At 38.5% G+C, this 13,493-nt stretch overlaps 1 protein-coding gene across 3 annotated transcripts in view; it reads left to right on the plus strand.

Annotated features, from left to right (window-relative positions):
• Positions 1–698: 698 nt before the first annotated feature.
• The window catches only part of LOC115425842 (sarcoplasmic/endoplasmic reticulum calcium ATPase 2-like), a 73,659-nt gene continuing 60,864 nt past the window's right edge, over positions 699–13,493 (plus strand). For all 3 annotated transcript variants that reach the window (XR_003936281.1, XM_030143640.1, XM_030143638.1), the window contains exons 1-3: positions 699–1,180; positions 7,515–7,532; positions 7,621–7,703. Coding sequence is in view for 2 of the 3 variants with exons in the window: in XM_030143640.1 (XP_029999500.1) it covers positions 1,063–1,180; positions 7,515–7,532; positions 7,621–7,703 (219 nt within the window). In the remaining variant the exon portion in view is untranslated. The remainder of the gene's footprint in view (positions 1,181–7,514; positions 7,533–7,620; positions 7,704–13,493) is intronic.

Below are 13,493 nucleotides of genomic sequence, written 5' to 3' on the forward strand. Positions count from 1 at the left end.
ACAGAATATCACTTTCTAAAGATGGGCTATAAATAAATGTTTCTTTGCTTCAAAAATTAAATGCATGGTGTCCAGCTGAGTGGACATTTTTGTAACTCCATGAAAAACAGGTTCATAAAAAAATTTCAATGGCATTGTTTTTTTCATGCCTAAAGAGGAATAAAATCACTCAAGAATAAAATATTGACTAAGGTTCTCATAATTCATGCATGAAAGGGTTAAAAAAACAAAAACAAATTCACATTATATTTTGGCGACCGAATTAAAGGATCTCCGCGGCCATTTTTGGGCCTCGACCCTACGTTTGGTGAATGCAGCTTGAGTCTAAACTGACAGTAGGCGGAAAATTCTGCGCAGAATGACTTATTTTGACTGTCTTTCCTGTGTGTTTTGATTGATGGACATAAAGTAATGCACCAAAACACGGGTCTGGATTAGTGGTTTGATAATATGTGATAAGAAGGAGATTGAACCAATAAAAAACACAAACCACTGAATATTCTCCATCCATACCAAACTATGTAACCGCTGGTGTTTACGCACAGTGTTGTGAATGGGATGTTGGAGTGTATTGCTGTTATTTCCTGCTTCCTTCCTGTATTTCTTGGTGTCTCCCTGCTTTGAACGCACTGCCTGGGCTCATCCAATGGTATGAGTCCACATGCAGCGCAGGGAAGAGGGGCAGCAGAGAGGCGCTTTCATAAAACCAGACTGTCAGAGCCGAGCCGAGCCACACTGAGCTGCGCCACGGTGAGGCAGGGCACGGCACCGTCAACCACCGAGGACCGGACCGGACCGGGTGAATGCAGTCCCGCACACCGGACTCTGCCGCACACGCTTTCGGACATACGAGGACGCACGGAGCGGCCGAACGGCGGAACAGCCACGGGGAAAAGGCGTTAGTCACCGGTGAACAGCCTCCCAAAGCAGCCCGAGTGTGAATGCACAGCCCCCCCAGTTGGCAAACTCTTCATCCCCCCCCCTGACAGAACTGACCATCCTCATCCTCCACAAGCAGAAGGTGCGTTTTTGGTGAAGGATCCGTCCGTCCGTCCGTCCGCCATGGAGAACGCACATACGAAGAGTGTGGAAGAAGTTTACAGTTATTTCTGCGTCAATGAAAGCACAGGACTTCCCCTGGACGAGGTGAAGCGGCAGCGGGAGAAATGGGGCCTGAACGGTACGAATATTTTCAAGTCTTTCACCCGCAGGCGCAGCCGCCGTCCGCGAGCCGCGGCGCGTAAATGTGCGCTCATGTGTTGAGTGTGCGCAGAGTGTGTAGGGAAAACGGGCTCAAAGTCAGCGTCAACCCGGGGAGCAGGACCGGCCGGTGGCACCCGCTTGGCTGACGTCACCGCTCCTGACCTCCAGGGTTTCCCATGTTTTACCCGGTAACGCGTTAATCATTACCCACGGCACACACCGGTAAACCCACGCAGCGTCAGGACAACACTGTGCACTGCTGCAAGAGCTGCAGGAGCATGCACACCCTGAAGGAAAAGTACTAATACCACAGGGAAAATACTGCTCTACAAGTCAAAGTACTGCATTCACAGCCTCCAAGTGAAAGTGTTACTGTAAATGTACCTTTTCTGTTGATTAGATTCATATTACAGATGAATTCACAGGTTTGTCACATTTTACTGCGTCCTTTTTATTGAAATTGTGAAAAAATGTTATTAAAATGACTTTATTAGTTATTTATGTCCTGCACAGCATTATTCAGATTCCTTAGTTTAGTTCAAATACTAATACCACAGTGAAAATGGAAGTGAATACTGCACTCAGAGCCTCCAAGTGAAAGCATTACTGTGAAATGTTCCTTTTCTGTTTATTAGATTAATATTACAGATGAATTCACATGTTTATCACATTTTACTGCTGCAGAGCTGTAGCTCTCTTACCTATTGTGACATAATCTCTATTGAAAGTGGCTCAATGTCATGTAAGTGCATTCACTTCTTCTCCAGTTGCAGCTTTCAGTAAAAGTACTAACAACACAGAGAAAATACTCTACAAGTTAAAGTGATAACAGTAAAATATTCATTTTCAGTGTTTTTTAGATTCATATTACTGATGCATTAATGTCAATCACATTTTACTGCATTCTTTTTATTGAAATTTTGAAAAAAAAGTAATTAAAATGACTTTATTGGTTATTTATGTCCTGCACAGCATTATTCAGATTCCTTAGTTTAGTTCAAATACTAATACCACAGTGAAAATGCAAGTGAATACTGCACTCAGAGCCTGCAAGTGAAAGCATTACAGTGAAATGTTCCTTTTCAGTTCATTAGATTAATATTACAGATGTATTCACATGTTTATCACATTTTACTGCAGCAGAGCTGTAGGTCTCTTACCTTTTTCTATATGTTATTGACATTGTGAAAACATCTCTTGAAAGTGTCTCAGCGTCATATAAATGGATTCACTTCTTCTCTAGCTGCAGCTTTCAGAATCCTAAAGTAAAAGTACTAATACCACAGTGAAAATACTCCTCCACAAGTTAAAGTGATAACAGTAAAATATTCCTTTTCAGTGTTTTTTAGATTCATATGACTGATGCATTAATGTCAATAACATTTTACTGCATCCTTTTTATTGAAATAGTAAAAAAAATGTAATTAAAATGACTTTATTGGTTATTTATGTCCTGCACAGCATTATTCAGATTCCTTAGTTTAGTACAAATACTAATACCACAGTGAAAATGCAAGTGAATACTGCACTCAGAGCCTCCAAGTGAAAGTGTTACAGTAAAATGTTCTTTTTCTGTTTATTAGATTAATATTACACATGTATTCACATGTTTATCACATTTTACTGCTGCAGAGCTGTAGGTCTCTTACCTTTTTCTATTTATTTTTATTGACATTGTGAAATAATCTCTATTGAAAGTGGCTCAATGTCATATTAGTGGATTCACTTCTTCTCCAGCTGCAGCTTTCAGATTCGTTAAGTAAAAGTACTAACACCACAGTGAAAATACTCTACAAGTTAAAGAGATAACAGTAAAATGTTTTAGATTAATATTACTGATGCATTAATGTCCGTCACATTTTACTGCATCCTTTGTATTGAAATAGTGAAAAACTGTAATTAAAATGACTTTATTGGTTATTTATGTCCTGCACAGCATTATTCAGATACCTTAGTTTAGTACAAATACTAATACCACAGTGAAAATGCAAGTGAATACTGCACTCAGAGCCTCCAAGTGAACTACTAAAATGCTCCTTCCCTGTGTTTTATCATTAAATATGATATTTTAGATTAATATTACTGATGCACTCATGCATAGCACAGTTAACTGCTACAGAACGGTTTTTATTGAAACTGAAACAAATCTCTATTGAATTCAAACTCAGTTTGTCTTTTACGTGACTTTACTGCTTCCCTGTGACTTGTACAGCAGTATTCAGATTCCTTAGTAAGGTAGAAGTACTAATACCACAGTGAAAATACTCCTTTATGTGAAAGTACTGCATTCAGAACTGAGTGAAAGTACTATCAGTAGAATGTTCCTTTTCATCATTTTAGAGCTTAATAATACTAATATGATTTTAGATCAATATTCGTACATCACATTTTACTGCTGCAGAACTGTAGATCACATGTTTTTAATGAAAGTGATGAAAAAATCTCTTAAAAGTGGCTCAATATGTCCTTTAAATAGATTCACTGCTCCTCCTGCTGCAGCATTCACATCCTGTAGTTAAGTAAAAGTACTAACACCACAGTGAAAATACTCCTCTACAAGTGAAAGTACTGCATTAAGAGTAAAATATTCCTTCTCAGTGTTTTAGATTAATATTACAGATGGAATCATGTGTATATTTCATTTTATTGCTGCAGAACTGTAGCTCACCTGCCTTTTTTTTTTACTGAAGTTGTGAAAAAAAATCTGAATTGAAAGTGGCTTAATGTGTCATTTTAATGGATTCACTGTCATCAGTAGCGGTATTCACATTCCTTAGTCAAGCCAAAGTACTAATACTGCAGTGAAAATACTTACCTACAAGTGGAAGTACTGCCTTCAGAGCCTCCAGGTCAAAGTGTTACAGGTAAATTATTGCTTTTCAGTTTTTTACTATTAAGTCTGATGTTTTGGATTAATATCACTGTTGCATTCGAGTGCATATCTAATTTTACTGCTGCAGAACTGTATGCCTCTTATCTATTTTTATTGAAACATATATGTAAAAAAATCTATTTAAACTGACTTTACTGCTTCTCTAAAGTCCTGTACAGCTTTGTTCAGATCCCTTAGTGACGTAAAAGTACTAATACTCCATTCCAAAGTAAAAGTTCTGCAATTAGAGCCTTATCAGTAAAATATATGCAGCAGTGTTCCATGTCACCATTTTACTATTACATGTGATGTTTTAGATTAATATTACTGATGCATCCATGATTATTTCTCATTTTACTGCTGCAGAACTGGTCATCTATCTTTTTTAATGAAATTTTGAAAAAAAAAAAAAAAAAATCCATTTTAAATTACTTCATTTCTTTCCTAGTTAAGTAAAGTACATTAATACTGCCAAGTGAGTAAAATGTTCCTTGTCAGTGTTTTAGATCAACGTTACTGCTACTCTCATTTGTACATCACATTTTACTGCTGCAGAACTGTAGATCACCTATCTTTTTAATGAAAATTGTGAAAATACCTTAATTGGAAGTGGCTTAATTTATCTTTTAAATGGATTTGCTGCTTCTCCATGCCCTTTACAGCAGTGTTCAGATCCTTTCAGTAAGACTCTGCAACGTGAAAGTTGTGCAGTTAAAACCTCATCAGTAAAAATGTACTTTCAATAGTCATTTTGCAGTAAAGCGTGCTGCAGTAAACGTTGGGTTTTACTGTTATATGATGTTTTAGATGAGTATTCCTGCATTCATGTGTGCATCACGTTTTACTGCTGCAGAAATGTAGATCTTTTTTTAATGAAATTGTGAAATCTCTAGTAAAAGTGACTTAATATATCATTTAAATGGATTGATTGGATGCTCTTGTCAGTGTTCAGATCCCTTACTTTCAGGCTCTGCAATGTGAAAGTCCTAAAATTAAAACATTACTCAAGAGAAATACTCAGCCAAATGTACTTGAAGAAGTCATTTTGCAGGAAAATATCCCCTTTTTGATGAATATTTCTACTTATCTCATGTGTATCACATTTTACTGCTGCAGAATTGTAAATCTCTCATCTTTTTTATTGAAATTGTGAAAAAATTCTCTTAGTGGATTCATTTGTCTCTATTTCCCTCTGTTTCTCATATAAGCAGTATTCAGATCCTTTAGGATAAAGAACTAATATTCCACTGCAAGGTGAAAGTTGCAGCAAAAACCATATTTAAGTGATATCAGTAAAATAATGTTCTCTGTAAGTGTTTTACTCTTGTATATGATATTTTAGATTAATATTGCTGCTATATTTGTGTGTATATTACATTTTGCTGGTGCAGAACTGTAAATCTGCCATCTTTTTTAATTGAAATAGTGGCAAAAATCTTTTTTAAAGTTGGTTTATTTGTCATGTAAATGGATCCACTGCTTCTCTATGTGATCCCATAGTTACTCCACTACAATCAACACCTTACGTAAGTGAAAGTAGACAAGACTATATGATATTTTTGTGTAATATTACTGCAGCATGTATGTGTATGTTGCATTTAACAGCCGTAGATCAACAGCAGTGCATCATGTTCATCTTGTGTTGGTAGTGTCGGTGTCCTGTGAGAAGTGTCTTATCTCTAAAAAATTAGTTTTCCATGAGCTCAGAAAAGCAGTTTTAAGCTTTGTGATGATGCATTTTTTCATGCAATTCAGGAGGATTTTACTAGAGTTTATTTATCTTAACCCAGAAAGACCCAATGCCACTTTTGTGACAGTTTCCAACCGATTTTTCCCTAGATTTAACCTTTTTTAAGTGATTTATCTCCATTTATCATAATATTATCCACTCCATGTTGCATTTCTCCAGTGAAAATCATATATTTACCGCCGCCAAGGAATGGCGGAGGTTATGTTTTCATCGGGATTTGTCTGTCTGTTTGTTTATTTGTTTGTTAGCAAGATAACTCAAAAAGTTATGGATGGATTTGGATGAAATTTTCAGGAAATGTTGATACTGGCACAAAGAACAAAAATGATTACATTTTGGTGGGGGGTGGCTGATCTGCCTTGGCGGATATCTGCAGTCTGAGTGCTTTTCTAGTTTCCGATATTTAATTTACTGATCATGTATTTTAATCATTGTGCTAAGATTACATTTGATGATTATTATACCAAAAACAAAGAAAACTTAAGAAAAACAGACTTTTTCAACAAAATCTATCATTAACTGAACATAAACAAAGTGTTTCAAACCACTGTCATTACTCGAACTCCGTAGGTTTTACTGGGGAATCAGTGTTGTAGAAGATGACGGTGTGTCCACGGTAACTACGGAGCCTCTGAGCATCCAAATGGGTCATATGTGATGACCATGAAAGGATGACAAACTGTATTTTACACCAGTTATTTACATGTATTGATAGGATTAATGGATCAACGGTGATTTATATTTTTATATCAGTAAATGATTTTGGTCACTGGTGGATATTTGGGTCTTTATGGGTTAAGGAGGAAAATTTTCTCAAGCTGCAAATGAAAGTTTCATCCTTCAGTTTATCACAGATATCTAAATCAAAACATTTACTTGTCACTAGACAGGAAAGGGAAAGGAAAGACATAGTTTGAAAAGTGACTAAAGCTGTCGGGTAAATGTAGCAGGACAAAAAGTACAACCGTAAAATACTTACATTCCTCCACTGAACATTGCTTAACGTTGCACCAGTGTTACACAGAACAACACTGTTGACTGTGATAACATTGTCAAACATAACCTCGCAGTCGTATTGTTGACAGTGGCGGTAAAATATGGTTGGCTGTATATGCTGGCTGGCTTTTCCTCAAAGCAAAACTGCAACACATCAGCCCATGTGTGTGGAGATCCAGCAGGCATTTGACACTGAACAGAGGCCGCAAGGATCACTGGAGTAACGCTATCCCTCAAAGTTAATCTCTCTTGTCCCGGGCTTTAACAGCTGTTTTATATTAATATCACCTGGGAGGTCATGGAGGGTATATCTTCTCCTGTTTAAACCACTCTGACCTTTACACTGATTGGAGTTTTCCTATTTGGTTCCGATTGTGACTCAACTTTATCGCTATGTGATTGGTTCTGGGTAAAGTTTAAAGGTCAGAGTAAGTGACTCCAATCCCCATTATCTCACCCCTCTGTGCAAATAATCACTAAAATAAGAATATAGTAGATATTGAGGGTTTGGCTTTTAACACCCACTTGATTTTTTTTTTTTCTCACGGTAACACACTTTCGTTTTTAATAAAGAAATGGGAAGTGAGAGTTCCCGTCTGGCTAAAATACACCACTGACCTTTTTGTTTTCTTCTGTTTTCTTTTTCTTTCCGGTGTCATCCCTGAATCTGTCCCTCTGCCTGGGCACAAACAGAGTTACCGGCAGAAGAAGGTAATCACTGCAGTCAGTCACACTGTTGTCACTGCATAAAACCATGTCTCGCTGGTGCATTGTTTTTAACTCACTCTTGTCTCTGCAGGGAAATCTTTATGGGAGCTTGTCCTTGAACAGTTTGAAGATCTACTTGTACGAATCCTTCTACTGGCTGCCTGTATATCTTTTGTAAGTATATATTCTTGCACATGCTGCTGTGGATGCTGTGTTTATTGTGCCCTGTTACTGTATGGAGGCTTTTCTTCAGCTTTATATAACCAAGGGAAAGTACAAATACAACATCCACACACTGTATAATGTTGAAGCCTTGAATGCAACATCCAAAAGACCAAGAAAGAAATGATTTCAGTCCATCTATAGGAGCAATTCTGTCAGTTCTCTCAACATCTGGCATCACAGGGTTAGGCTGATATATGAACCATGACTGAGCTCATTTAGCTTGGGTTGTGTTTACAGCAAGGTTATTATCGTTAACGAAAACTAACGAAATGACGAAAACTAGAATTGAAAAAACATTTTCGTTAACTGAAATAAATAAAAACTACAATTAAAAGAAAAAATGATAAATAACTGAAACGGTATTGTGTGCTTATAAAACTAACTAAAACAGATAAAAATGATGGTCCGTCACTTGTGGTTTACAGTCATCTTCTGGTCCCCACTCTACCTGGAAACATGAAGACTAAAGTTGATAGAAAGCAGCAGAGTCCTGTCTGGGATTTATGTGAATACGATGGAGAAGAAGAGAAAAGTTATGAAAAAACTAAAACTAATACTAGAACTAAACTAAAACTAAGCATTTACAAAAAACCGGAAACTAATAAAAACTAGCAAACCTGCTCTAAAAACTAATTAAAACTAACTGAATTACAGAAAAAAAAGTCAAAACTAACTAAAACTAAACTACAATGAAAAATCCAAAACTATTATAACCTTGGTTTGCAGCCACTATTGGATATTTTCTTACAAATGAAGCCAAATGTTTTGGTTTTCTTCATCTGATGTCACCATATTTCATGCAAAAATTGCTGGGAACATTGCACCGTTAACTATGATGACTTATTTATTTACTGTATTTATTGTTCTACGTGAGATTGATTGTTTTGGTGATATGTGAGATATGTACACTTCTGTTGCAAATCAAATTGCCCTTCGGGGATGTTAAAGATTTTTCATTTCAATTCAATTCATAAGGCTGAAAGGTTAAAATTCTCTCCATCTTTACATCTAGTCTAGGAATTTTCATCTCCTTTTAGACTAAAATGATCTTGTTACAACCCAGCTCCACTAGGGGTTAAAGCGAGTAGAGGCAGTAACAAAAGAAACCAGGAGGTAGCAGATGGAAAGTGCAATTTCTTTTATTTTGTAGCACTCAGCTTGAATAATCAAAAAAACTAAACACAGAACAGAAAGAGGGCCGAACAGGTACTGCCGAATTAAACCAAAACGAAGCTATCATTACTTGGGCTAGTGGTGAGCCCAAAAGAAATAGTCAATAACAAAAAGAGAACCCCTTCTAACTAACCAAATAAAGAACCATAACAAAGAGGGGGCAGTACCTGGTGGCTAAGCTATACTACACAAAAGAGAACCGAACACAAAATAAAACAGCTACTTCTTCTTTAGAAGGCCACTCTTCTTAACCTTACAAATTTACAAAGGTTTACGACTAATATAACACAAGCCAAAAGGGCAGAACAAAACTCTATGCTCACACTGTGTACCAGTGGGTAGAATCGACAAACAAACAAACAGAAAGCTAAGTAGCCAAAACTCACAGCAGCTGGTAAAAAACACTCAGGAGCTGGAACAAAACAAATTCACTAGAACAGACAATTAAAGAAACTAGTCTTAAAGGTAGGGATACACCGATAGCGATACGAGTATCGGCATCGGCTCCGATACTCAGTGTGTGTACTCGTACTCGTAAAAGATATCTGATACAAATGCACCGATACCACTTACGGCCATGTGACATTCACAGTTCAGTGCAGCAGGTACGCGGCGGTGGAATAATGTGTGTGGGGTGTGAAGAGTGTGGAGATTTTTCAAAATAAATGACGGTGATAAAAGTAACGCTGACTGCAAGTAACGTTAAAGACACAGACAGATACGGACGCAGCGTTCTGTCCGTCCTCTGCGTACATTCCATCCGTTTTCCAGGTGCTGGCGGATGCGTACCCAGAATGAGAATACCAGCGGGAGTACGGAGCGGTGCGGACCCCTGCCAGCGGAAGTGAAAACGAAACTTATCACTCATTTCTCTTTTCTCTACCTGCTGAAGTTAAGCTGTTAAACCTTACCAGCGAAAACGCTGCAATATTAGTATCACATTAATGTTGCCTCTGTCGTCTCCATGTTTGTTATTAGACTCTTCTTCTTCTTCTCATTAAACTTTCCTCTTCTTTGTGGTATTTGTCCAGTATGGTTAATTCAGAGTGGTGCCCCCTGGTGGATTAATTGAGAAACGCTCATTCCAACACATTAAATGTCAGTAGCAGCACTTTTTTCCAGTCAGACTAATGACAACGATAATAAAGCACATTTACAAAAGGAACTAAGAACTGGAATGGGATTATTAAGTACTCGTATCGGTGCTCGGTATCGGCAAGTACTCAAATGTAAGTACTCATACTCGGTCAGGAAAAAAGTGGTATTGGTGCATCCCTACTTAAAGGTGGGGTGTGAGATGTTTATATTGCTTAAAATCCCCTTCACACCCTGATTACAACCACTTAATTAAATTGTCTAACACAAAAATTAAAAAATGTAGTCAGCTGTGGAACGGACAGGACTGAAAAAACACCATCTGATCATTTAAGCGCCCAATCGAAATGATTGAACGGTGATATGTCTATCAAACTCAACTGCCATTTGTCCCTCCCCCCTCCCCGCTCTGTGCGTACCCCTCTTCATGCATGAATCGTGCGTTCTCAGAGCCTTGGAGCACTTGTACAGGAAATGAAGCCAGAGTCAGAGCTTGACTATATTAGTTATATTAGGATGGAAAGTTCACCGGCAAACTGTTTTGTCACTAACATAAATCACTAGGAAATGTAACGTTAGTCAGATAGGTATGAACTGGGGCTGTTGTGTAAGAGCGGGGGGGTTGGAGGAGACTGGGGCGAATTGTTGCTGTGCAGCGCTCGTGAACCCTCGAGAACAAGCATTGCACGTGCCAGTACTCTGGAGGTGTGGCTTCGGGGGGATGTCTGAAGAAAGGGGTTTGGACTTTTGAATTGAGTATTTTTAAAATGTAGCTTGCTCAAATCGTTTTTACAAAATCTCATACCCCACCTTTAGCAATACATCTACAAATCAAGCGGTCAGAGTTCACAACAAGACACACACTGAACGGTCACATGTGAAGGCTTCCGAGGCGAACTGAGCCATGAACATGCTACAGCTGCCCAGAACAGTCAGCTGGAGGTGGTTAAATATGATTAGCTGGTGGGCGGGACTCAGGTGGGTGCTGGCATCTTCCAATTGGCTTTCTCCACATCAGAGGAACAGAGGAGGGAGGAAGGAAGTTTGGAGGACCAGACCCAGCCTTTCACAATATAGAGGGTATGCACATACATCACTTCCCCCTGGGCCACGCCCCTCGAAGTCAGACTGAGTGGCAAAAACCAACCAGCTCAACATGACGGAGTATAGCAGTAAACACAGCGAGACCGGGAAAATGTGAAATATGAAATTAAATTAAGGACAATTGGACTCGACATGGATCCGTATGAGCTACCAAAGAACAAGTGGTCCACGAACATTGACATGTGGACAGAAATCGTGTATCCTGACATCCAGGGTGTAGGGGATCATCACTATTTTTACCTGAAACTAATATACATGGTTTCATCATTACTGACAACCAGGAGCTAAAACTAGGGCCCAGAACCAGCTGATCCAAAGTGCATTTACAGCAGACCGTGGACTGACCCCAGTGAATATATGCATGATCTACTGGAACTGAGGAGATTTACGTCTAGTTCATATCAAGTACTTTATACAACACAGATACTACTGCTTTGTACGAGCAGGGTATGACTGTATTCTTGTAAATTATAATATTTTTCCCACCTGTTTTTAAATTGCAACATTATTCTTGTAATATTATGGCTTTATTGTTGGAATATGACGACTTTAATCTCATAAAAGAATGACATTTTTGTTAAATTATGAGTTTTTTTATAACTACGACTTTATTCTCGTAACATTGTGATTATTTTTGTATTCGACTTTATTATCACAAAATTACAGGTTTTATATTGATATTTTATTACTTTATCCTCATAGTGACAGGTTTTTTTATTTTCTCATGTGGTCCTAATACTCCATCGTAGCTTTATGCTCAAGTACCCCCATATTTGAAAAACTGGGTTAGCCTTAGTTTAAGCTAGTTTACAAATCATGTAGGAGCACAAGGTTCATAATCACAAAATGAAGACAAAAACCATGAAAGATCTGATCATGAAACCAAGAGCTTTACTAAGAAGTAACGTTAGCCAAAACAATGCGTCATTTAAGGTCTGATTTTACCCAAAAATACAGCATAAATTAATGTTACCTGACACGAAACGGGATCCACAAATCTAGGTTTGGTTTCCTGGATTTGTGGATCCATCTACTTCTCTTTTCTTTGTCTTTCGGTGTCTGTAAAACGATAGCTCCGACTGCTTTTCAAACCTGTTCATACAATCAATCGCACAACAGCTCTTTCCCATTTTTTATTTAATATTGTTCTTAAGTTTAGATGGTATTGAAGCCAACGCTGCTACTCATCTCCCTCTTTCTGCCACTCAGTGGGCGGTACCACGGTAGCTTCTGCCAGCGGTGACATCACGTGCATACCCTCTATAAGCAGAGGTTAAGGAGGAGATGAGGCAGGACAGTCCATTGACTATAACAGAACTAAACGAATCAAACTAAACATTGAGGGCAACCTGAGGACAAGCAGTTGCACCCTATAAATAGTTTTCTCTTTCCACCTCTGACTGACAGAGTGTTTATGTCAAGTCACAATTGCAGATGGGATTATTATTAAGCCCAGAATGGCAGGGGACAGTTTACATGATGCATAGCATACAAGTGTGAACGTCTTCAGTTTGTATAACCCGCCTGGGGTTACGCTCATATATCAGTGGGGCTAAACAGCTGAGAAGGCGAGCGACCGATCTGGGGAATGGTGACAACAGCAGGAGCAGCATCGAGTTGCTATCACCATGTGCCAAGTAAGACATTTAAGTTGTCGAGCATGGCTGCTGGGTAATGACTTACTCTGCTCTTGATCGCTCCTGTGATTTTTATATTAGCACCAGTGAGACAGTTAAATGTTTGCTGCATTATGTAACTGCATTTACGGAGCATTCAAAGCAACAGCAGATGGAAATGTCCATATAGTGTCGTGTTAAAGTCTGTGCACAGCCTCCAAATACTCCTAACATGAGAGGTTTTTTCCCTTCTCACACATAAATCATTCAGCTCTTTTATTAAATTGCAGAGTCAGACCATCGAGCTGTTTTTTATTCAGAAATTCAGCAGGACGCACTCGAGCCATATTAGTGTGACCCCTCCCCGAATACTTGGAGCACATTAAGCGCACATGAAGATAATCGGGCTGTTTTTGTCCTGATTTTCCCCCTTCCCAACTAAGGACAGCAAACGCCTGATTATTTTATGTTTTATAAGATTATCCTATTAGATTATCCTGTGGTCTAAAGTGAATTTGTCCTGATAATCAGCTCTGAAACACATCGGGGCCGACAATCGTAAATATTAAACTTGTTCAATATTTACGACCAAAAATCTTCATGTGCGTGGGGAAAGTCAACGACCCCCGAGACATGGCGTGACGTGGAACGGAATGTAGCCAATCAACAAGCATGGCCGACCTGAAACATAAAGTTCGGAGGACCTCAGAAATTCAGGATTTTTCGGTCAAAAATAGTCCCAAGAACACCA

The sequence above is a fragment of the Sphaeramia orbicularis genome, chromosome 9 (assembly GCF_902148855.1).
Source record: "Sphaeramia orbicularis chromosome 9, fSphaOr1.1, whole genome shotgun sequence".
NCBI lineage: Eukaryota > Metazoa > Chordata > Actinopteri > Kurtiformes > Apogonidae > Sphaeramia > Sphaeramia orbicularis.